Source organism: Peromyscus maniculatus, chromosome 20 (genome assembly GCF_049852395.1).
Source record: "Peromyscus maniculatus bairdii isolate BWxNUB_F1_BW_parent chromosome 20, HU_Pman_BW_mat_3.1, whole genome shotgun sequence".
Taxonomy (NCBI): Eukaryota; Metazoa; Chordata; class Mammalia; order Rodentia; family Cricetidae; genus Peromyscus; species Peromyscus maniculatus.
In genome coordinates, this window is record NC_134871.1 from 64,589,858 (window position 1) to 64,613,851 (window position 23,994).

General features: G+C 42.0%; 1 protein-coding gene across 1 annotated transcript in view; it reads left to right on the top strand.

The window, feature by feature from the left end:
• Tmem117 (transmembrane protein 117) overlaps positions 1 to 23,994 on the top strand; it is a 446,256-nt gene that overhangs the window by 417,672 nt on the left and 4,590 nt on the right. Inside the window, exon 7 of the mRNA XM_076556662.1 lies at positions 12,889 to 13,018. Coding sequence (XP_076412777.1) covers positions 12,889 to 13,018 — 130 coding nt within the window. The remainder of the gene's footprint in view (positions 1 to 12,888; positions 13,019 to 23,994) is intronic.

Consider the following 23,994-nt stretch of genomic DNA (forward strand, 5'->3'; position numbering starts at 1 on the left):
TTTCCATTCCATAGCCTGCCCCAATATGTGTTTGTTTTTCTTGTTCTTGTTCTTACTTGGGGGTGGATAATTTTTCTCTAGAGCTCAGAGGATGAACACTTCTGACCCCAAACCCATAGCAGACAGACATGGCCAGCCTGATAGTTCAAGCCCATTGCTCTGAAGGTTTTACATTCTGTTACATGCTATCATGGGGTGGTCTGTGGGGGCAAAGGCAGCTGCAGAGGCCTCAGCGTTGTTCTAGAAATGGAGCAGCTGCTAAGAAAGAGGAAAGGAGAAGGAACCGTTGGGAGCAGAGCACTGAAGATCCAGCCGACTGTTTTCAAGCACTCATTGCATTCAGGACCCGGCAAATACAGCCAAGTCCTGTGCTATTTCAGAAAATAAAGAACTGTTTTGCTTTCAGAAGGAAGGATGTTTAGAATATTTAACTATTTACATGCCAGTGACACTGACCAGTCAATGTAGACACTGCCCACTGAAATGGACACCAGCTCTAAGAAAATCGGAGTGGTCATATTGTGCCACCCTTCTTTTAATAATAGTCATTGCAAAAGCTACTAAAAATATGAAAAGGAACCTCAAGCGCAGAATCCCCCAGCATACCAAAACCCATTTTACTTTATGCAATAAAATAATTTGAAACTAACCTCATCAGAGTGCCTCTCCAAGCAACGCCTCTGAGACTGGATTTTACCTTAGATAGACACTTGATGTATATTTATTAGCTCTGCTTTGTATTTTCACTTCTTCCAGAGTCTTTGTTTCTATTTTCAATTACATTTATTTGAACTGATAAGAAGAATGAATTTGTACACATGAACAGGGGTTCTCTGTCATGTTTCACTTCTTGCATACCCTTGTATCCTTTAGTTATATACCCAGGCATGGTTGTTTCTGGATCTACTTTTAGCTTCGAGAGCCATCTCTCCATGCTAATTCCCACCAACAGTGTGCATCGACTCTATTCTAGTTTGCTTCTCTGTTACTGTGATCGAACACTGTTCAAAAGCAACTTGGAGAGGAGAGGATTTTTTTTTCTCGGCTAACAAGTTGTAGTCCATCAATGAGGGAGGTTGAGGCAGGGACTGGACTGCAGCAGAGACCATCGAGCAATGCTGCTTACCCACCTGCTCTCCATGGCTTGCTCAGCACCTTTCTTCTACAAGCCAGGACCACCTGGTCAATGGATGGCAACATGAACAGTGGCTGGGCCCTCCTCTGTCAATTAGTAATCCAGAAAATGCCCACAGGCAAATTTAATGGAGGCAATTCAATTGAGATTCCCTCTTCCTAGGTGTCTCTTGTGTGTGTCACATTGACAAAAGACAATCTGTCACAGGCTCCCTCTTCTCCACACTGCCTGTCTTTTCTCTCTTGATATAGGCATGCATCTTTGATGGGATTATACCACATCGTGGTTTAATCTGCATCTGTCTGAGGGTCAGTGATTCTGAGCCTTTATTTTTATTTATTTATTTATTTATTTATTTATTTATTTATTTATTTATTTATTTATTTATTATTTATTTATTTATTTTTTGTAATCAAGTGAGTTTCATTGGGGTCACAGGAGAATGGGTGATGAATTAGCTAACAGGAGCATGGGCAACTTACTAATGGCTACACATGTGAAGAAAATACGTCTACTTCACTCAACAACTGGACCCTGCCTATAGATCCTTAGGGAGATATGGGCCTTGTGAGTGCGTCCCTCTACCCCCAGGTGTTACTATTGATTTGTGTGAACTATTAGGCCAGAGAGGAGTGCAAGGGATGTAGCAGTATAAACCCTAGTATGGAGAACCCAGGAAAGAAGCCAGAATAGAAAAACCAACTGGGGGATAAAAAAGATGTTGTAGAAGAGTTTCCAGAAGGGAAGCAATGCTGGATGTTACTGGGACCAGCCTGTCATCCCTGGTGCCTGGGAGGCTGAGGCGGGAGTGTTGCAAGTTCAAGGACAGCTGGACAACTCCATAATACCCTGTCTCAATTTTTTCTTTAAAGGGGTGGAGTTTGGGCCACAGTACAATTATTTACCTATCATTTGGGAAGTCTGGTTTCCGCCTCTCCCCAAATGGACTGAATCCACATGGATTGTGAAGATTTATCTATTTTTTAAAAATTGGGCTGTTTTTTTTGCTCTTGATATTTAGAATATTTTATGTATTCTATAATAAAACCCTTGCCAGAAGTGTATTTAGCAAATGTTGTCTCCCATCTTTTTCAAATCTTCAGCTTCATTTGACACAATCCATCACTCCTTTTGTGGGGCAAAGGGAAGGAACCCAGGCTCCCCACACGCTAGGCAAGCACTTTCTTACTGGGTTATATCATAAGCCCTCATCTTTAGTGAACGGTTTTAGAGAGGGCATCACCAAGTTGCCCAGCTTTCTTTAAACTCACTATGTAGCCTAGGATGTCCTTCCAATCCCCCTGCCTCAACCTCTCAAGTACCTGGGATTACGGGCATATGCTAGCAGGCTCAGCACTCCCTCTTAGCTTCTAGGACACCTCCTTTTCTGTGTTCCCCCCATTTCTCTTTTATATTCTAAATGTTGGGTTTCCCAGTATTCTACCCACTTTATGCATCACGATCTTAAACCAGCATCCTGTTAGCAATGTCTCATGGGTACCTCCAGCCTCAGCTTCTTCTATGAGTGTCTCAGCCGGCCACATAACACTTCAGTTTAGATGTTGTTTTAGCTTCCTTTCATTTTATAAACAATAGACGTTTATTTGGTTCACCATTCTGGAGGCTGATAAGTTCAAAAACATGACAACTGCATCTGATGGGGGCCTCCGTGTTACCTTTTAACGTGACAGGAGGGCCAGCAAGCTTACACAACAGCATGGCTCGCTAACCACCCTGAAAAGCCTTGTGTCTTCATACAGTAACAGTGGCATTTCAGTGTCATCACGGGTGCTGGGGGAGCCTTTCAGACCATAGCAGATGACTGTCAAGCTGCTCCGCATTAGCAGGGAGGAAGTAGCTAACCCGCTCCCCTGTCTTCTCAGGGGGTGCCAGTTCCCTAAACTCCTGGGCAGATGCTGTAGCCATTCTCCAGGTGTCTGGTTGCTAACACCTTCATAGACGTCTTGATCGATACCTTCGCGGGCATCTTGATCGATACCTTCGCGGGCATCTTGATCTGCCTGCCTGCCTGCTTTGCTTCAACCATCGTTTGTACGTCAGCCCCTGCAGCACTCTCCTCACCGGACATTCCTGCTCTTTTACCTCCCACACTCTGATCACCACTCTAACACGTCCGTTTCTAAAACACAGCCACCTCACACTCCTCCCAGCGGCCTTTGAGCTCCCTTCTCCTCCTGGCTGATATGATTCTCCCCTCCCCGCCCCCCCTTTTTTTAATTTTTTCAGATAGGGTCTGACTATGGAGATCTGGCTGTTCTGCAACTCACTCTGTAAACCAGGCTGAACTCACAGAGATCATCCCCCTGCCTCTGCCTACTGAGTGTTGGGGTTAAAGGCGTGCACCACCACATCCAGATGATATAATTAATCCTCTTTCTGGGTTTGGCAGGGCTTCCTCCACACGAAGATCACGTTCGGAGATTACTTTCAACTAAAGTAGCACCTGTGGCCAACTCAGGTGCTTTTGATCCCCTTTCCTTGTCTTAATCCAGAATGCTCAGCACCACCTGACATATTTCCTCTTGTTGATAGACTTCTTGATACCTCCACTAGAATCCAGGCAGTCCTAGAAAATCGTGAGTCTGAAGGTCACTCATCTACATGGCCATTTTACACTTAGATCTACTTTACACTCTTTTCACTGTGAGGGGAAGGTTTTTGTGTTGATTCTTATTTCCCACTGATCTCTACTATCAGTAATTTTTTTCATGGAGAAAAATGACCGCAATATTAAATTTAAAATTTACCAAGGACAATAATATCTACTATGTGACAGTAAGCAATTAATTCTCCCATAGAGCTCACGGAAGAAATCAGTCATTCCGACAGCTGAATGTGAGAACGGCTGGCAGCATGTGTACAGCCAGCCAGACCGCAGCAGTGACTGAATGCTGTACTGAATACCACACAGCATAGGATGATCAGGGGATGATGGCGCTGTGTCCTGCAGCCAGTGTCTGGAAAACCGTACAAATGGTCTAACGAATTCCTTCCCCTAGATTTCACTCTTTCTGTGGAATGGGGAATTCCTTTGGAGTTTAATACATGCAAAACATATCATAGTTAGAACTCATTCTTCTTAAGACGTGCAGAGAAGGGGCTGGAGAGATGACTCAGCAGCTAAGAGCACCAGCTGCTCTTCCAGAGGACCCGGGTTCAATTCCTAGCACCCACACGATGGCCCTACAGCCATCTTTAATTAGATTTCCAGGGATTCCAACGCTGTCTTCTGGCCTCCATGGGCACTGGGTATGCACATGATACACAGACATACAAGGGGGCAAAACAGTAATGCAGAAAATCAAAATAAGTAAATCTTTAAAAAAAAAAAAAAGAAGCACTAAGTAGATGGAGATTGACAGATCCCAGAAGCTAAAGCTGATCCGACCCTTTGCTGTTTCTTTAGCTTCTGCATTGCCCTTTGTTACCAGCAAGCCCTCACCCAGCTGTGTGCTCCCCGCTCTTTCCCAGGAGTCCATAAGATGTTAAGCACTCTCTCCATGCTGGTGAACTGTGTTGCCCCAGTCAGGGTTATTGATTTCCCATCATTCCAGCGGCCACATGACGCATTTCCATTAGTGTAAACACTTTTAAGACCAGCTTTTATTTTGTCCTTCCTCACATCAGTCTGCCCGGGCCGGGCATCTGTTTGTTTCCATTTTGGAGCTTAAAGGAAGGATGCTTTCGGGGTCTAGATGTACTGAAGCTTGTTTTGACAAACCTACTGCTCTCTCACTAGGGCCTTGAGGCAAGTTCTCTTAAAAGTAATAGAGTGTAGTTAACTTTTCAGACCTGCTCTGGGCCCAGATTGTTTTTTTCAGAGGTAGTAAACTAACACTTACAATTCATTGATGTATGCTGTCTTTGGAATTAGCTGGGGAAATATGGGCTTCTGAGAGTAAGTAAAAAAAAAAAAACTTGATGAAAGAAAACAAACACACTACAAAAAACACCCTTATGATTAACTATTTTTCTAGTTCTTGGATATTTGGAAATAGACAAAACACATAAAAAGTCACATTCCAGAATGAAGAGGTGGTTCAGCAGTCAAGAATCCTGGCTGAACTTGCAGAGGACCAAGGTTTGTTTCCCAGAACCCACACGGCAGCTCACAACTACCTGTCACTCCAGTTCCAGGGGGTCCTGTATCTCTTCACCTCCACAGGTACTAGGCATACATGTGGTACACATCCATCCATTCAGGCAAACACCCAAAAAGAAAAATGAATCAATCTTAAAAAGAAAAGAGAGAAAGTCACATTCTTTAAAACATTCCAGGAAAGCGTGTAGATATTGATCTGGATTTGTTTTATGGATGAGTGAGGTCTGCCCTCTCTACTATGAGTTGACAAAAGCCTCCCTCAACCAGAAAGTCAAAAAATTGACCCCACCCCCAAATTAAATAGTTTAAATAGCTCATAAGTTTATAGAACATTTTTTCTTTATGGAAACAAGACTGTGATGATGCATTTATCTAATTATTCTTTCACAATAAAAACTTGGAAGTCAGAAATGTGGTAAGAACCTGAATGATCAGAGAAGTGGCAGAGAAGCGCTCTCTCTCTCTCTCTCTCTCTCTCTCTCTCTCTCTCTCTCTCTCTCTGTCTTTCTCTCATTCCTCCATCCAAAGAAAGGTCAAGACCCTCTCTAAGCCTTGTCCTGTTACTTCCTATCTCTCTATCTATCCTCATTCCTCCAAAACCTCTATGGTTAATTTTGGTCAGTTGGTAGCTAGCTCTGATTCAAAGCAAAATTTTTTGGCAGTCTTGGAAGTGTCAGAATACAATCAAAATATCCCACAACACAGTGACTATGAAGAGAAAATGCCAATGTGACATGAGGAAAGGGTAGTAACATGGGACATCTGAGAGGCAGCCTCCAGCCACCTCTGTCCTGAGCATCCTGCACAGTTACAGCCAAGCACCTCGCATGGTCTAGCTTGCCTCAGCAAACCTGCAAGTCCCCCAATATGAGAAATAATGACTCTAACTCATGCTACCATGCTTCAATTTCTTGGTCTCTGACTTGGTTGGACAAATCTCATCGCTTCTTTCTTTTAGAGGGTGATAAGAAAGATCACCCCAAACATGTCCTTGACCAATTCTCCAAACATCTTTAGTGTTTAAACTTGACCTCTTCCATAGAAGTCATGATTCTCTAGAGGAAATAACCCATGGGATGAATCTATACATATTAAGAGTGGGGTTATGAGGGTGGCTTACAGGTTGTGCTCAGACTAGCCCACCAATGGCTGTCTCCTGACAAACCCAGTAGTTGTTTAGTCAATGAAGTTGTGTCTTAGTTAGGGTTTCTATTGCTGTGAAGAGACACCATGACCATGGCAACTCTTACAAAGAAAAACATTTCATTATCATGGTGGGAAGCAAGGCAGCACTCAGGCAGACATGGTGCTACCGAAGGAGCTGAGAGCTCTTACATCTTGACTCAAAGGCAACAGCAACAGACACTGCACATGGCTTAAGTATATATGAGACCTCAAAGCCCACCCCCACAGTGACACACCTCCTCCTACAAAACCACACCTACTCCCATAAGGCCACATCTAATAGTGCCACTCCCTTTGGGGGCTGTTTTCTTTCAAAGCATCACAGGCTGGATGTCTCAGCTGGTCTTCAGTCTACAGTGAAGTCCTGAAGAGGCAGCCTCTAATACCAGAGAAGGAATGGTGTAGCAGAAGAATAGATGAATTTGCTGGTGAGGCTGAGGGCAAGTAGGCAAAGAGCAAAAGCTTCCTTCTCTCATGTTCCTTTATGTAGGCTGCAAATAGACAGTGTGACCCAGACTTAGGATGAATCTTCCCACCTCAAATGATTCACTCAAGAAAGCTCCCTCACAGGTGTGCCAGCTGCTTGTATTTCAGTTGATTTGACTCCAGATGATCAAGTTGACAACTAAGATTAGCCATCATATCCACTCTCTCTAATTATCTACTTTCTTCTTTTCTTTGTGGCCTTTGCAAAAAGCTTCAGCGTTGTGTTAATATTTCCACAGTCTCTCTATACCTGGATAATAAAGACAAAGCAAAACATCCAGTTTTTCCCTCATAACTAATGTTAGAGTGATACATAATGCCCACTGTGTTGTTTCTCTTACCTAAATCCATCTCATGCTTCTTCCAGGAAACACAAAAGAGATTTTCATGTCTTTTTAGCTTTCAGAGAGCATCATTCATCATTTTAACAAACACTTGAGTTCTTCGTATATGCTGAGCCGAGTTCATGTGTTGAGAATACAGCAGTTATCAAAACAGGGAAAAGTCACCGGAGCTCCCTGGAGCTTACATTTCAGGGGGATGACTGGAATGGCAAATAAATACGCAGAGCCTACTGTATAACAAGGCTTCCGAGAATTAATTCAGCCAAGTGCTACTATGGCAACTTTGCCAATCAGAAGCAAAGGATTGCTGGGGAGAAATGAGGCTCTCTAGTTTCTTAATAAGAAACAGAAATGTCACCCAGAGCATAAGAACAATTCTTCGGGCCACCTCTGCTCACTGTCATCTGAAATCCTGTTGCTAGGACACTGTTAAGCTTAGGAAAGCTAAGGACACTTTGCAAGCTGGTATTTTTTTTTTTTTTTAGTGGAATGATGTTCTGATAGTCACATTTTGAATTCAGTTCTGAAATATGCATGAATAGAGATTAGCTAGAAAATAAATGTGTCTGTAAAGTTGACTTTGAAATCATCTGAAGCTTGATAATCTAATGCTATAAAAAGAAGATAAATAAACTATTAAATGGGGGACGAGTTGACATTTTAGAGTAACATTTTAGAATCTATTATCAATTCTAACATGACATACCTGTTGCACTCATGGACTTACTACACTATGATTGCTCCACAAGACTCACACGAGATGAGGACCGTCAGCATTGGGCATGGGCAAGGGACATACTAAGCCTCGCTCTTCTTGAGGCTCTATGTGCAGATAGTGGTTACTGGGGAAAATGTGTCATTGTCTATAGTGATGTAGTCACTGACACGTTGCCCATGTTCTGATGAGGACCTTCTCCTTCATTCTTATCTAAGCAACCGTAATCAAACTCACTGGGTTCCAAAACCAGCTATCAGTGTGGGAGGAGAGGGCGAGGGGGGTAATGATCAAAAGTCACCATATATGTGGACAAAACTGCCAGGTAGTAAGTAGAAATTTTTGTGGTTTCTAATTTAAAAGGTTATCAATTTTTCAGTAAAAGCTATTCTTTCCCTTAATTACTTCAAAAAACCAATTGATCAATTGTTAACCCAGAAAATAGGACTTTTCTTTTATTCTGGCTTTAGTTTCTTGGGGTAAAGTAATAACTGCTGTTAGATTTTTAGCCTCAATTTCTTACCTACAGAGAAATGAGGAATCATCATTTTACCACCAGGGAACTCAAAACCAAGCTTGAGTTCTTCTGAAGGACACCCAGATCTCTTCCTTGACATTGACGCTCAACAAGGAAGCACTGAGAAATGATGGACTCTGAAATGTCCCAAGACCATACTGTCCATATGCACAATACCGCCCCCAAATCCTGCCCAAATATAGTGTATGAATACCAGGGGTCAGGGACTGATTTTCATTGCTATAGACAGAAGTAGAAAATAGTAAGCAATAGAAGTAGATAAATGTAATGGCACTGCTTACTATTTTATATGGAAAATATGCTTATCTGAATGAATATTAACCATACCTCAACTGTGAACAGATGTGGAGTCAGAGACGTGTCCATGCTGTGTACAACATCATGAGCTGTTGAGAACTGGAGCATCTTGATGCTGTGTGTCTAACTCACTTTAATCACTGATAGAGCTCTGCTGTTGCTGATATCTTTAATAGCAGAGAGCAATACCAAGGCCTCAATTCCTAAACATTGATAGCAATTCTCTAAGAACAAAATAAATGAACACTTTATAATATGCCATGCCAGGAGGATGAGTTTGTCTATCCTGGGCTTGTTAGTTGAATATATTTTACCTGGTCACTCTCCACATACTTTATATCCTTAATTCAAAATATGTCCTTGACAGTCATATTGAAAGTGAGCAAGCCGTGACTCATAACAGCTCTATACAATGTGTATATAAACCCGGCTGTGCATTCATGGTGTCAATGCCATGACAGCCCCTGTGTTTGCTATCAATCACTCATCTGTTCCTTGACCCACTCACTGGCATCTTGTTAGAACGCAACAGTCCCCAGGGAAGTTGTTTGTGGAGAAAGAGTTACAGTTGGTCTTGTTCACTTTAGGGTGAGATGATTCTAATAATACCCACCCAAAGAAGGGAGGTAGGTCCAAGCCCCCATGCACTGGCTCCTAGTGGAAGAAAGCTGATGATCATGGCTGATTCTCAGGCAAGGCACACAAAGCTGGTTAAAAATGTCAGTACTGGAGCCAGGTGGTGCTGGCACATGCCTTTAATGCCAGCACTCAGGAGGCAGAGCCAGGCAGATCTCTGTGAGTTTGAGGCCAGCCTGGTCTACAGAGTGAGATCTAGGACCGGCACTAAAACAATACAGAGAAACCCTGTCTCGAAAACAAACACATGGACAAAAAAAAAACAGCAACAAAAAATGTCAGCACTGAAATAAAACCAAAGACCATGCTACTTTTCTATGGTTAGAGAAAGCCTGAATGAACAGAAAGCATGCATTCTTTGGAGCTAGAATGTCTAAGCTCTGCTGCATGATGCCTGTGATACTTGGGACTAGTGATTCCACATCTCTGAGTCAAATTTCTCATCTACACACACACACACACACACACACACACACACCTCCATTATTTCTGGAGTTACCACAGGGAGACTCCCATTGAAAGAGAAACCAGAATGCACCTTTTTCCCCCATCTTCCTGATGAGGCCACTGTAACATGTCCCTGGGAGAGGTGCCCCTCCCTTATGTCCTTTCTGAGTGGCCTCTAGACCTTTGCTCTGACCTAAGCCCTGGTCAAAGGCATCAAGGTGACTGGTACTATGCAATGGATGGGGACAGATAGGGAGAGATGGCATCCTTCCTTTCTTTATCATAGCTGGGGTGAAACATCATCAGTTTCCTCTGCTTGTCTCTCAAGATAAAACTAACTGTGAATTATGCTAGAAAACTAACTCTGCTTATTGACCATTTCTGTGTTTCATCTTCTGTATCTGTCACAATGCAGGTTGCTGCCTAGGCATTCATTATGTCATGCTCTTGAGAAGGATGTGAGGTTGACAGGTTCAATACTGATTTGTAGATGAAGTGACTAAAACCTGTGGAGACAAAATGTCCCCTCCTCTCTCCCCTTTGCTCTCTGTTTTAAATACCTGTGATTCCAGGTATTTAAAACTTCAGATATCAATTTTCCAGTAAAAACTGAGCTCAAAATGGTATAGCAATTACTATGATTGCCATTCCAGTGATAGCCAAGGTAGACCAGATGTACACTGGCTCAAAATGATGAGTCTGAAGATGTATGGAAGTAAGAATTGAAATACAAAAATTAAAAGAGTAGAGAGAAAATGGGCCCAGGAAATTCAACTAAGTAAAAGAGTTTTGAAATGATAAAACATGTTTTTTATGACAAATGAAGCAAAAGGGTGAACTGAGAGATGCCATGGGTGAGTCATGATCCTCTCTGCTTATTCTCTTTTAAAGACTTACCTTACAGTTACTTTTCCTACACACACCATCCTCACATGTGAGCACCAACCCCTCTCCTTGATATCTTCTTTTTCTCTAAGTGAAGCCATCTTCCAGGAAAAAACTACAGTGGCCCTCCTCTCTCTTATTCTCCCCCGCCACTCCCTACTTCCTTAACTCATCTCTCTAGCTATGGGAAGAGTTGGGAAGTAATTGAGAAACTATTTTTTAGTAAATGAGGTTTTGACCACAGTCCAAAAGAAATCTCCAGAGATTGCTTTTAAACTAAAAGCAATTTCACACTAGCAGAAAACTGTAGTTTCATGTAAGAAAGTCTAAATCGGAGAAGTCAGAAAATGCCTTCTGACAAAGAAGCTGGTTCAAATACAGTGGCCCGATGACTACCAAGGAGTGTGCTCCATCTGCAACCAGGAAATAAAAAGACAAGTTTCAAATGATATTGTCATTCATGGAAGACAAGTAAAGATACTCTGTCACTCACTTTATTTGCAGTCATAGCTTTTATCAGTCATATTTTAGCATTCAAGGTCAGTTTCCTTTGTAGTAGTTTTTACATAACATGGAAAGAACGAAGCTCTATTGCTCTATGTGAGGAGCAAATGCTGTGCTCAACCTCAGCAATAGTTTACAGATAGAATCTCCGATCCAGTTTCCTACTAATAATTTTATACAATATATTCCAAGTCCATTTAACATTATCCATTTATTTCCTGATTCCCCTAAATCTATTTGCTACTAATGACTTAAAAACACGGAGAGGCGAGGCTGATAGATTTGCTCGCAAGCAGACAAGATGATGCTGTACCATTTAGTTTTCTTCTTGTATATGTATCTCCTATCAGCGCCTTGAGATGGTCCACTGATCTAGAGACCGCTAGATGCTGAAGACCACCACTCTTCTATGTCCTCTTCCTCGTGGCTCATTCTCTCTGAAAAGGAAACATGCATGGAAACTCTTAAGGGACCAGGCACTGTCCCTAACCTACCCTTTTCAGATGTTGGGAGTAAACTTAGCAGTTTCATGTTGACTTCGTGGACTGAAGTCTCAAATTAATATTTTGTTCATGTTTTCATATTTGAGTTTGTTAAAAACACTAACTAAACATAGTTCTGTACCTTCAGTGATCATCTAATTATTAAAAGTGAAAGTGTGTCTTTTAATGTCTATGAGCCCATCTCAAATATTCTTTTATATTTAGTGTGTTCTTATTTCATGGGCTAATTATGATTTTTTTTTTTGGATTTTTGAGACAGGGTTTCTCTGTGTAGTTTTGGTGCCTTTACTGGATCTTGCTCTGTAGACCAGGCTGGCCTTGAACTCACAGAGATCCACCTGCCTCTGCCTCCTGAGTACTGGGATTAAAGGCGTGCACCACCACTTTTAATGTAGGGCTTTAAAGTCTGAGATGTCCTGATAGAATCCTCATGGCATCAGTTTCTCTTCCCTCTGAGAAAGGGATGCCCTGTGCAGCTTTGCCTCCACGAGAAATGACAGATGACAATCTCGGGGTTCTCCCTGCTGCTCTTGCGCATCAGGTCCTCTATCTTTTGGCTCAAATTCATCTGCACAGCAAGAGAGCAGACTAGAGTTCTCTGGCATTGGAGCATTCTGCTCAGTTTCTAGAGAAGAACTTAGTAAAAATACTTTAGTAGGACTTGGGAACTTTGTCTTCTTATATAAGACATGACATTATAGGGCTCATCATTTTGAAAGTAGCCGGATAAAATATCACAGATTTATTAAGCCCAGATCACTTACCTCTTTTGTCTAAAAATGTAAAGATCCATACACAGTAGAGACAGACAGTAGAGACCTAAACCTAAGTCATTTCCATACTTGCTTCTAATTACTGGATTAGAAAAAAAATTAAAATTGGAATAATGACATAATTTTTATTTTTCATGCATAATAATACCCAATGTACACAAAATAGTAATTTTCAAGTGAAATAGATATACCCAGCAGCTGACTAAAAATAAATGATTTTTTAAAAAGTGCTTAGAGGAAGTCAGTTCAAGGTGCCTTGCTGCTTAAGAAGAAGCAAAGCAGATCACAGATACGCTTTCGTGTTGCCTTTTTGACAGGACTGGGAATTCCCACACTTCATGGGAGATGTTGACGTGAATCTTCCCGGCTTGCACACTCCTCACATGCAGTTCAAGATCCCCTTCTTCCAGAAGATCTTCAAGGAGGAGTACCGCATCCACATAACAGGTGTGTTGTGTGACTCAGAACACCGTTGGTCTGTTCCCTGTCTCATGTTTTCTATACAAACTGAACCACTGATGGGAGCCCTGAGTTTAATTATCTCTTACTCACTTACTTCTCAATGCAAGATGGCTCCAGGTGGGCTGGTGATTCAGCGCCACCCATCTGGGCTGTAGGTTCGCGGTGGCTTTGGCAAGTGACATGTTAATATCCAACAAGCGCATCAGAACAAATGGAATGGGGACAGTGATAGAAAGGGGCTCACCTGTTTCTTATCTGCTTTGAACAGCTCACCTCAATCACGCTCCAGTGGCCATAACTAGTAGAGGACTGGACTTAAGGAGCACAGGGCAATGCAGCTCCTGGTTGAGTAGCCCCTGCAGTGTCTGGTCTGGCATTCTGGTGTGGTAACCAAAGGGAGAGGGACAAACTATTTGATAGAGAGTTATTCCCGCTATACTTCGTGGGCCACTCCACGCTGACCTTACACACACTGGGATTCTTTTTTCACGGTTACCAGTGTCTATTTTCAACATCAGGACATTCTGTGATTCTGCATTTACTGCTAAGTTGATGACAATGTGGTTTTGGATCTTCAGTCAGCCCACATGGCTTTAAAGAATGAGGCTACTGACTATTTGATTTCATGGAACCTACTTCCGTGTCCTGGCACAAGTTTGTCTCAAGAGATTCTATTGTGTCTCTCCAGATTATTTTACTTTCCAATTTTTCATGCTTCTGAAATGCATAACATCTCAGGCATTCTCATCCCCCAAAAGATATCCTGGAGATATGTTTTGTACCTTCTCTCACTTTTTTTTTTTTAAACAAAAAGCAGACAGCTGAATGATCACGGATAAAGGGTAGCATTCAGTCCTAAGCTGTTCGGATGCAGGGCATGAATGTGTGTGCTTTAAGGACAATGGCCTCGGATCCCACACCTGTTACAACGAAAGCTGCAGAAGAAATCTGTGCTTACACTACCGTCTGTGCTGCTGGATAAAAATAGCCCAAGCACAGAAAACATTAACATCTGAGGACTGAAAAACTCTCTGCTTCCCAGGCGGGAAGCTGTGCTTTCACTCTGAGTATGAGATGACCTTCCTGAGATTGAGAATGAGCTCATGCATAGGGAAGATGCATCATGTTTCTTCTCCTATTCAAAGTGACTGAGGCTCATCTATTAAATTCACTGGGTAAATCAATCAATTTGAGTTCAGGTCACATAGTGTGGTTTCCGCGTCCCCACATAATCTCTGCAGCATGCTATCCTCTTGGACTTCTAAAATAGCTGTCACACACATGGCATCACCATATCCCTCTGGGTGGTTTTGCCTGGACCATCTGTTCTTGCTACCAGCTCTTGTCTCAGGCCACCCCTGCATAAAGATGGTCTCTGACTATCAGAATGTCCATTAAAAGGTATACTACTAAAACATACACTGGGATATGGGAAAATGAATATAGAAACTAATTGGAGAGGAAATTAGTTTTTAAAAATTGTACTGCTAAAAGTACACATCAGGACTGTTTTACATGACTTTGTTATATACAGTGTCAGTTATGGAAGGGGCGGAGTCAGGGTTTGCAGTATCCAATGTTTGTGCAGTTTGGGGATGTTTTCTTTAGAAAGATGAACAAAAATTCACTTTTAAAGTTTTTCACAGTGTCTTGGAAGGGCTATGTGATCACAGGATACCTGAAGCTGTACTGTCATTTGCTATGAGCCAGAGACGCTGTGCTTTCTGGTAAACACAGATCCAGGGCCTCAAACCTGGGGTTAGGAACTAGAAGCTGGAAAAGAATAAAGGCACATTGGTAGAGTTTTCCAGAAGGGAATGTAACATGACAAAGGCTTTTGGCAACATTTGCTAAGAGTTATATAGCTGCAGGACAGACCTGTCTGAGTAGTAAGGGAATGAAGTAAGAAACAAAACAAAACATAGGGACTAATCAAAAATCTTCAGTCAGGTAAACTGGGCCCTCTGATGGGGAGGCTGCAGCTCCCTGGAAGCAGCGTGTTTATTTTATTTTCTATTCATTTTACATACCAACCACAGATTCCCCTGTCCTCCCTCCTCCCATGCCCTAGGTCTCCCCCAAACTCACCCTTCCATGTTTATTATATAGAGTCCAACAGGGAAACAAAGTTACTACTGTACACAGCCAAATCAAGGAGATGGGGTGTATGGTAGACAGCTGGATCAAGGAGACCGGCTTACCTAATCTCAGTAGGAGCGGTCTCTATTGAGGAGTTGACTTCAAGCCTTAAATATCCAGGGGGGAAAAGCTATGCAAGGCATTTTCCACACATATTATCAACATCATTCACACTTGGACCAGGAGGGAAGGCTTTTCCATTTCCCAAGGAAGATTTTCCACTTCCCCATGGGTCAAAGGCATTGAGGTCCTTGACATGGCCATGTTCCTGTCAACAACATACATCTACTCAGGACGTCATTCACTCAGGGTTTTCTCCTAACCCCACATTGATTGATAGGCAAGTTATTGGAGAAACTTTATAAATAAATGGATGGTGGGCTCCAGCCCCCTCAGCTCCTAAAGAGCTCTGGCACAGTAGTTCTGGAGAAGAGCTGGGAATGAAACTTAGGAAAGGCTTCTTTGGGCAATATGGATAATTAAGTACTGCTCCATTCTGACTGAAATGTCATAGCTGAGGTCAGAAGGTCAGACCACACAAACGATGGCTGTCTGAATCTATTGAAAACCCCTTTGAAGATTCTGGTGGCTGAATTAAAAGAGCGATAGCCTTGAGGAAAAAGGCTGCACTGTGGACAAATTAGCACAGTTGTAGTATTTCCCATTTGTGTGTGTGTCCATATCTGTAACCAGAATTCTTTGGGAAAATGGCCACAGGTTTTGAGAAAAGCCAAAGCTTGCTGTCTTCAATTTTGCTGTTTCCATTTCCCCTTCTCCTGGAAATCAGCTGAAAAGGTTGCAGCTATGGAGAAGCAGCTAGTCTTTGGGAAAGTGGTTTTTACATAGCACAGTTTGCAAGATGACTATTTCTAGGGAAAATCCAGATCAAATTTCTGAAATACTGGGCTCCGTGATGTGTTTTTAACACTGTCTCTATAGCCTGAAAAGACCATCCTAAGCTGTTAGATGCTAACTTGCTGAGCAGCCCTCCTGCTGTGTACAGGTTAAGGGAGACTTGAATGTTTTTCTTTATAGGTTAGTATTGTATTACCACTGGAGTAATCAAGAGTGATACACTATAGCCACCAGTGGATCTTACACAAAATATGTGTTAGAATCTTCTGGAAACATTGTTTCAAGATAAATCCATCAGCCACATAGCAGAATCTGTGTGCTTGAGGGTTGAGGCAGAACGTGGGACCCATATTCTCACAAACACAAGTAAAACCTGGGCTGGCAGGCTGAAGACCCTGCTCAAGAGATGCTGCTGCTGAAGACGCTGCTTTGTAGGTAGATTTTCTTGTGTCTTAGCTAAGAAGGAAGCTGTGTACTTGGATAGCAGAGTTGGAGGTATGGGGCTTCCCAAGCCCTTTGGAGCCCCGAGGATTACATTAGGAGCCAGTTCCAGAAGTTGAGTCACAGGATTTGGACTTATACCTGCTGAATTTTGGGTTTGCTTTGGTGTGATTGTTTTTATGTCCTGGTCCTTCTTTTTGAAATAATAATGTTTGCTTTCATCAGGTAACTTTGGGGAGTTTTAAAAAGTTGGACTATGGTAGCTTGAATTAGAAATGACCCCTTACAGTCAGGTATTTGAATACTTGGTCCCCAGTTGTGGGACACTCTTTGGAAAGATTTAGGAGATGTGGCTGTCCTGGAGAAAGTATGTCGCTGGAGGAGGGCTTATGAGTATCTCCACTGTACCTCCAGTTCACTGTCTCTACTTCATGCTTGCTCTTAAAGATGTGATCTGTTTCCTGTTCCTGTTGCCAGGGCTGCTGCTTACTGCCATTTTCCCCCACTGCGATGGACTCTTACCATTCTGAACTGTAAGGCAAAATAAACTCTTCCATAAGATGCTTTTAGTCATAATGTTTTATCACAGTAATGCAAAGTAATTTCCCTGGATAGTTTTGATTTTTTTTTCTTTTTTCTTTTTTTTTTATAGAGAGGTTGGCATAAGCTAGAATCATTCAAGAGAAAGAAACCTCATTTAAAAGAATGTGTCTATAAGACTGGGATGTAGGTAAACCTGGAGAGCATTTTCTTAATCAGTGATTGATGTGGGAGGGCCCAGCCAGCCCACTGAGGGTTATCCACTCCTGGGCTGGTGGTTCTGGGTTCGATAAGAAAGCAGGCTGGAGCCGGGCGGTGGTGGCGCACGCCTTTAATCCCAGCACTCGGGAGGCAGAGCCAGGCGGATCTCTGTGAGTTCGAGGCCAGCCTGGGCTACCAAGTGAGCTCCAGGAAAGGCGCAAAGCTACACAGAGAAACCCTGTCTCGAAAAACCAAAAAAAAAAAAAAAAAAAAAAAAGCAGGCTGGGCAAGCCAGTAAGCAGCACTACTTCATGGCCTCTGCATCAGCTTCTCCCTCTAGATTCCTACCTTGTTTGAGTTCCTGCCTTGACTGCCATTGATGATGAACTGTGATATGGAAGAGTAAGCACAATAAACCCTTTCCTCTCCAAGTTGCTTTGGTCATTGTGTTTCATCGCAGTAATAGAAATCCTGACTAAGACAGTAACTAATACAGAAGTTGATGCCAGAAAATAGAGAATGGGCTGTTGCTGTGAGGAACCTGTCCCCCCAACCCACTCTTTTTTTGAGGAATATGGAAGACTTCAGACTAGAAAGGCAGTTGAATTCTGGAAGTCTATAAGTAGGATCAATGATCATCCTAATAGAAGCCTAGAAGACAATAGTTTTAAGAGCTGTGCAGACTGTAGAGGTCTAGCTAAAAACATTTCAGAGGGGAACAATATTAGTAACTGGGCTAGAGGCCTTCCTTGTGATATTTTGATGAAGAATCTGTCTTTTTTCTGCCCATGTCCTGAGAACTTCCCTAAGGCTGAATTAAAAAGAAATGGCATGAGTTCTTCGGCTGGGGAAATTTCAAAACAACATAATGTTGAGTCTGTGGCATGTTTGTTACTGATAATATGTCTGCAAGTCTGCAGTGAAAAAGAGCAAGTGAAGCAGAAAGAAATACAAATGTACAATTTGTAGAGGAAAAAAGCACTAGGAAACTTAATGTTACAGTCAAGGAATGTTTTGGAAGAGAGACTATAATTGTTTTGGAGATTAATACAGTTAAGGGAGATCTCCTGTTTTTCTCAGGAATAAAGGAAAATGTGCCTTTTGAGTAGAACCCGACCCAGCTAAACTTTCAGATTATGAAAGGCCTAAGGAGTTCTCTATTACTAAAAAGCAAGTGCAAATGCCAGTTGCTGCTAATGTGATTTAAGGTAGCAGGGTCCATTCTAAGCTGGCAGCCAGACTCATTGGTGTCATGCCCATGACAGTGGATTTAGAGGCATGAAGGAACCAGAAGTGGAGGTCATGGATTCTTCTGTGGTTTCAGAGAGCCACAGAGGCCAGGCATGTTGTGGTGGGGGAGTTCCTGTATGAAGTGTAGCATGAATCTTAAAGAGTCTTATTAATAAAATCAAACCTGAGCCAGGTATTGGGGTGAACTGGAAGATTAGAGAACCAGAACAAGCCACAGCTAACCTCACCTGGCCAACTTCTCAGCTGATCTTGTTTCCTCAGACTGGAAGCTTCTGTGTCCTCATCCCAATAGCTCTCAGCTGAACTGGTGCTCAAAAGCCTGAAGCTTAACCAGCCAAAATGCTGCTAGTTTCTGGTCCTCACACCCTATATACCTTTCTGCCTTCTACTGCCACTCCCTGGGATTAAAGGCTGGTTTTCTGGGATTAAAGGCATGTGTCACCATGCCTGGCCGTTCCCAATGTGGCCTTGAACTAATAGAGATCCAGAGGGATTTCTGTCTCTGGAGTGCTAGGATTGAAGGTGTGAGTGCCACCATTTTCTAGCCTTTGTATCTAGTGGCTGTCTCTGACCCCAGATAAGTTTATTAGAGTGCATAATATTTTGGGGAACACAATACCACCACATTTATTAAGGATCCAAGAGGTCATTGCATGAATGTGTGAAAGTGAAGCCTCTTGGGTTTGGGTGGAAATCCCAAGATGTTACAAGGGTCACTGGTCATGAAGCATCTGCCAAGAGAAGTTGTGTAAAAAGAGTGGATCCAGAGCAAGAGAGAGGCATATGTTTTAGGCAGCAAACTGCAGGGGCGGAGCCACCGAAGCCCTTGATACTGAATGGGGAGCCGCAGGAGTTGATGTTTGTCCTCCTGGGATTTAGTCTTGCTTTGGCAGTATTTCTCAACCTTACCCCCATGCTTCCCTTTTGGGATGGTATTGTCTATTCTGTTCTATTATGTATTGGAAGTATGCAATTTGCTTTTTGATTTCCCATAGAGTTACAGCTAAGAAATTACCTTGAGTCTCAATAGACTTTTGACTTTTAAGCAGTGTTGAGACAATGAAAGACCTTATAAGAGGACTTTTGACATTGAACTAAATGCATTGTGATTATGATATAGTATTCAGACTATGGGGGCCAGGGATTGGAATGTAGTGATTTGAATGAGCAATGTCCCCCATAGGCTTGGGCATTTATATACTTGGTTCCCAGTGGGCACTGTTTTAGAAAGTTTAGGAGGGGTGGCCTTGTTGTAAGAAGTATGTACTTGGGAAGAGCTCTGGGCATACACAGCTCCTACCTACTTCCAGTTCACTCTCTTTGCTTCATGCTTGCTGTTAAAGATGTGGCCTTTCAGCTTTCCTCTCCTGGAGCCTGCTGCCATGCTTCCCCACCTGAGGTATTCTTCTCCCCCTGAAACCATAAGCAAAAATAAACTCTTTCTTCCATAAGTCACATTTGGTCATGGTGTTTCATCACAGCAGCAGAAAAGTAACTCAGATGCACTATACTTTATATTATGAGAGAAACATGAGATCTTAAGGACAAGGGGTGGAAGACTCTCATTTGAAAAGCGATGTGTTTGTATCTTAATTTAGCGATGATGCAGTATGATAGTGAGCTTTGACTGTCAACTTGACACAACCTAGAAAAATCACCTGGAAAGAGAGACTTAAAGAGAAAATTATTTAGACCATGTTGGCCCATAAGCATATTTGTAAGGGATGTTCTTGATTGTTGGTTGATATTGGAAGATCCAACTCACCATGGACAGCACCATTCTGTAGACCTGAACTATAAAAGAAAGAGGGAAGAAAAGTAGGGACATAACATAAGCAAGAGGAAGTGAGAATGTGTTTGTTTCTCTTCCCTCTTGACTGTGACTGTGATAGACCAACCGCCTTCTGCTCTTGCTGCTGTGACATGGATTACAATCTGGAACATTGAGCTGAATAAACCATAAGCTGCATTCTGTCAGGTTATTTTATCATGATGGTAGAAATGAAATTAGAACATTTATGCCACTGTTAACAACAGCTAATGAGCATAATGCATATTCCAGAGAAATGGGGTAGCCAATAGAAAAGCACATAGTAGATTCCTCCGAGAATTCGAAGGTACAAAATAGAACATCGCGCAGTGTGGATTGTGACTGGCAATGCTTGCCTGTCTGGGTGACCATGGAGGAAGCTGGAGTCAAGGATAAGAAGGGACTTTGAAGACTCCCCAGTAGTTTTCTCTCTTGTGTCATTTGCCTGTGTTTGTTCTATGCTAGAAGAACCTGTATGGGGACAGTTAGGGGCCCCCCAAAAGCACCAGTGACTCTATCCTGGTCTCAAGCTGTTGTATAGCTATGAGCTAGGTAAGACATTGTGTCCTAAAGCAATGGCGGACAGAGGTCTGATGCATGGACTCTAACTCTGTCAGTGTGGCTCTCATCTAGTTCCTCAGCCTTTTCAGGGCTGGTCTCTTGTCTGTTCGGGGAGGATAGCAATGGAATCTATCACATACATTGCTGTAAGACTCAAACTCATGAATAAGTGCAAAGCACTCAAGGCACTGTCTACCCTGTAGTGTACAGAACACACCCTTTGCTGTTTTGTACTCAACATTTGCCCTTTCATTCACCCAGAATTTCTGTTTCCCGTTTAATCCCGACATCAGGTAGTCTGATGAGTTTCCTCACCATTAATCCACTACTCTGTGCCTCTAATTCCTGAGTTCCCAGGAAGAAGAATGCTAAGAATGGAAAATGCTGCCTCCTAAGGAAATACTCTTATGTAAAGGGTTTTCTGACACTGATGAATTCCCATTGACATTTTAAAAGCATTTAGGATGGGAGTAATTTTTAATGCTGATTCTAAGCTAGCTTTATTTATGCATGTCAAAAATAACTTGAATTATTGCATCTGTTTAGCTCATCTGGATCGCCCTTGACAGATGGTTTGCTACAGTATGTATGAGCTTTTATTTTATAAGCTGGGGTACTGCTTACAAAAATAATCATCTCCATCCAACCATGTGTTAAAATATACTTTTTCTTAGAATTTTAAGTCAGCAACCAAAAGGACAATGGTTAGTGATTAAGTCACATGGGTACTTTCAGCCCAAGTCCATTGTTCTTAAAGTGAAAGCTAAAAGCATTATACAGTTCTGTTTTCTGCGTTGCTTCCCTTTACCTATAACATGCACATAAATGGATTAAAAAATGTGATGGCCAAAAATCTCTGGAGGCAAGAAGGGGTGGCCTCTCAACTCAGCCTCCAGTCTCCTCTGAGTCCTATTAACGCCAGTCCCAGCGGAAGCTCTACCATCTGTCATCCCAGCCACACAAAGGAAGTGTCCCATTGGTGGCCATCGTCTGAGTAAATTAGGAGGGGGTTGGGGAAAAAACAGAAGGAAGGCTTATGTAGCAGTGAGGAGAGAATTCACACTGCTGGCACAATGATGCCCACAGGAACCCTTTCGGCAAAAATGAAAATGTGGAAGTAAACAAGACTCCGAAGCCTCTCTGTGCTATTTCATTTTCCCAGGCGGCGTGAGGGCACAGGTGCTTCACAATGGTGAGGATAAAGAAAAATGATGGACAAAAGCCATTTGCTTTACTTCCATCGTTGCGCGATTTTAGCAAATGAGTGCCTAGAAATGATTTTCTTAAGGAGTTCTCCTGTGCCAGTGAGACGGTGGGACGAGCTGGGGAGAGCAAGGCAACCCATTCAGGATAGTCTGTCTGACGGAACCGGAAGCCTGTTTTAGGGAAATAGGCTGTCCTCTGAAGACAGTACACAAAGACCTCTCTCTCTACGTTCTCAGATGAGAATTTCCCCAAACCTCTCCAGAAGCAATTTCTATTTCAGTGCACTTGTATAGGTCTAAGGGTTAACTATGTTTCCTTCCATATAAAACAGCAATTCTTTCTATTTGTCTAAAATGCATCATCATCCAAGGCCATGTTTGTTTTCCCTAGAGTACGTCAGGACCCAAGCTAGCCTTCCCTATCCAGCCAGGCATTTTGCTTCATTTATATATATAACCATTTTGTAATACACCTCACACATCCTTCAGCAATTATCTTCATAACCAGAGGAACAACTTAAATACATAATTAATTCTAATGTTTGAGACATGAATATGTTGCTTCTCTGAACTTTCCACATTGCATCAATTCTAACAATAGCCTAGACATGATTGCATCACTAAATTATGCATTTGACTTAATTTCTCAAAATTCACTTTTTATATTTTGGGGGCACATCACTTCATAGTTTATAAGTTGATTCACAGACATTTAAAGTTAACAAATCTGTCATAATTGTACAGCCTCTTCTTTTTATTTTTGTCATTATAAAGTGATCTACACAGTACTGCTTGTGCTTGTCATATTGGATTGCTTACTAAAGGGAGCAATGAAAATAGAAGCACTTAGGTCTTAAGTGGATATTTTACCAGCTCAAATTAGTATCAATTCATAAATCAACAAATGCATACTCGGTTTACTAAATGGTGACCTTGTGACCCAAGCACTTACATGCTTTCTACACATCTCTAAGTTACATGGGTGAGACTTGGGGATGTGCTAACTTAATAAGCCTGGTTTTATTGTTCTGTCTGGAATAAAATAACTTTGATCATGAACAAGACTACTGATAAAGCACACTGAAATTTATTATTATTATTATTATTATTATTATTATTATCATTATTATTGTATCCAGCACTCATCTTCAAGGCCATGGCTTCCTACTGCCCCATAATGGATGTTAGATGGCATCCATAATAGGTAACATGAATGTTACAAACACCTGCCCTATATATCTGGCCAAGTAGTACTGCCTACCTGGTAGGGAGATGTCTACAGAATAGCTGTATTACGATGTCAACTGGCAAGTCCCCTGAGAGCATGATTAAAAATATTTTAGATGTACATTGAAATCATGAAATATTCATTATATGTTACAATTATCAGTGCATTGTGGCTTTTTTTCTTCTGCAGGAAAAAAAAGCAGTATTCCCCCACCCCACTGAATTATTGACAATTTGTGTCTTAAATGAGGGTGATATTTAATGATGACTCCTTTAAAATTACACACCCAAGGATTCCATAAACTCCCACAAAGTAAAAAGATAAAATTTCCATTATAGTATCACTTTTGACAATCAATAAGATTCATTAAAATGACAAAATACAAGGAAGAGGTGACCCCGGCAACATCATGCGGTGATTTCTCATTAAAGCAGACAGCGAGCAATTTCAACGGGAGATTAATAGAAATAATGTATGGATTCTGCCCTGCCTCCTTGCTGATTTGCATTATGCTATGTAGTTGAAACAACAGGGGGAAATGCAAACGCGATCACATGATTAATGTGGAAATTCCAAACCTCCAGCTACTGTTGATCGCATATGCACAAGACCACACTTGGGGAAAAGAGATAGAAACCCTTCCTGTTCTCTTCTGTTTGGGTCATTTCAGAGACTAAGGTTTACTTTTGAGGGCAGTGTTTCTCAAACTGTATAGTTTTTCAAGTACAGC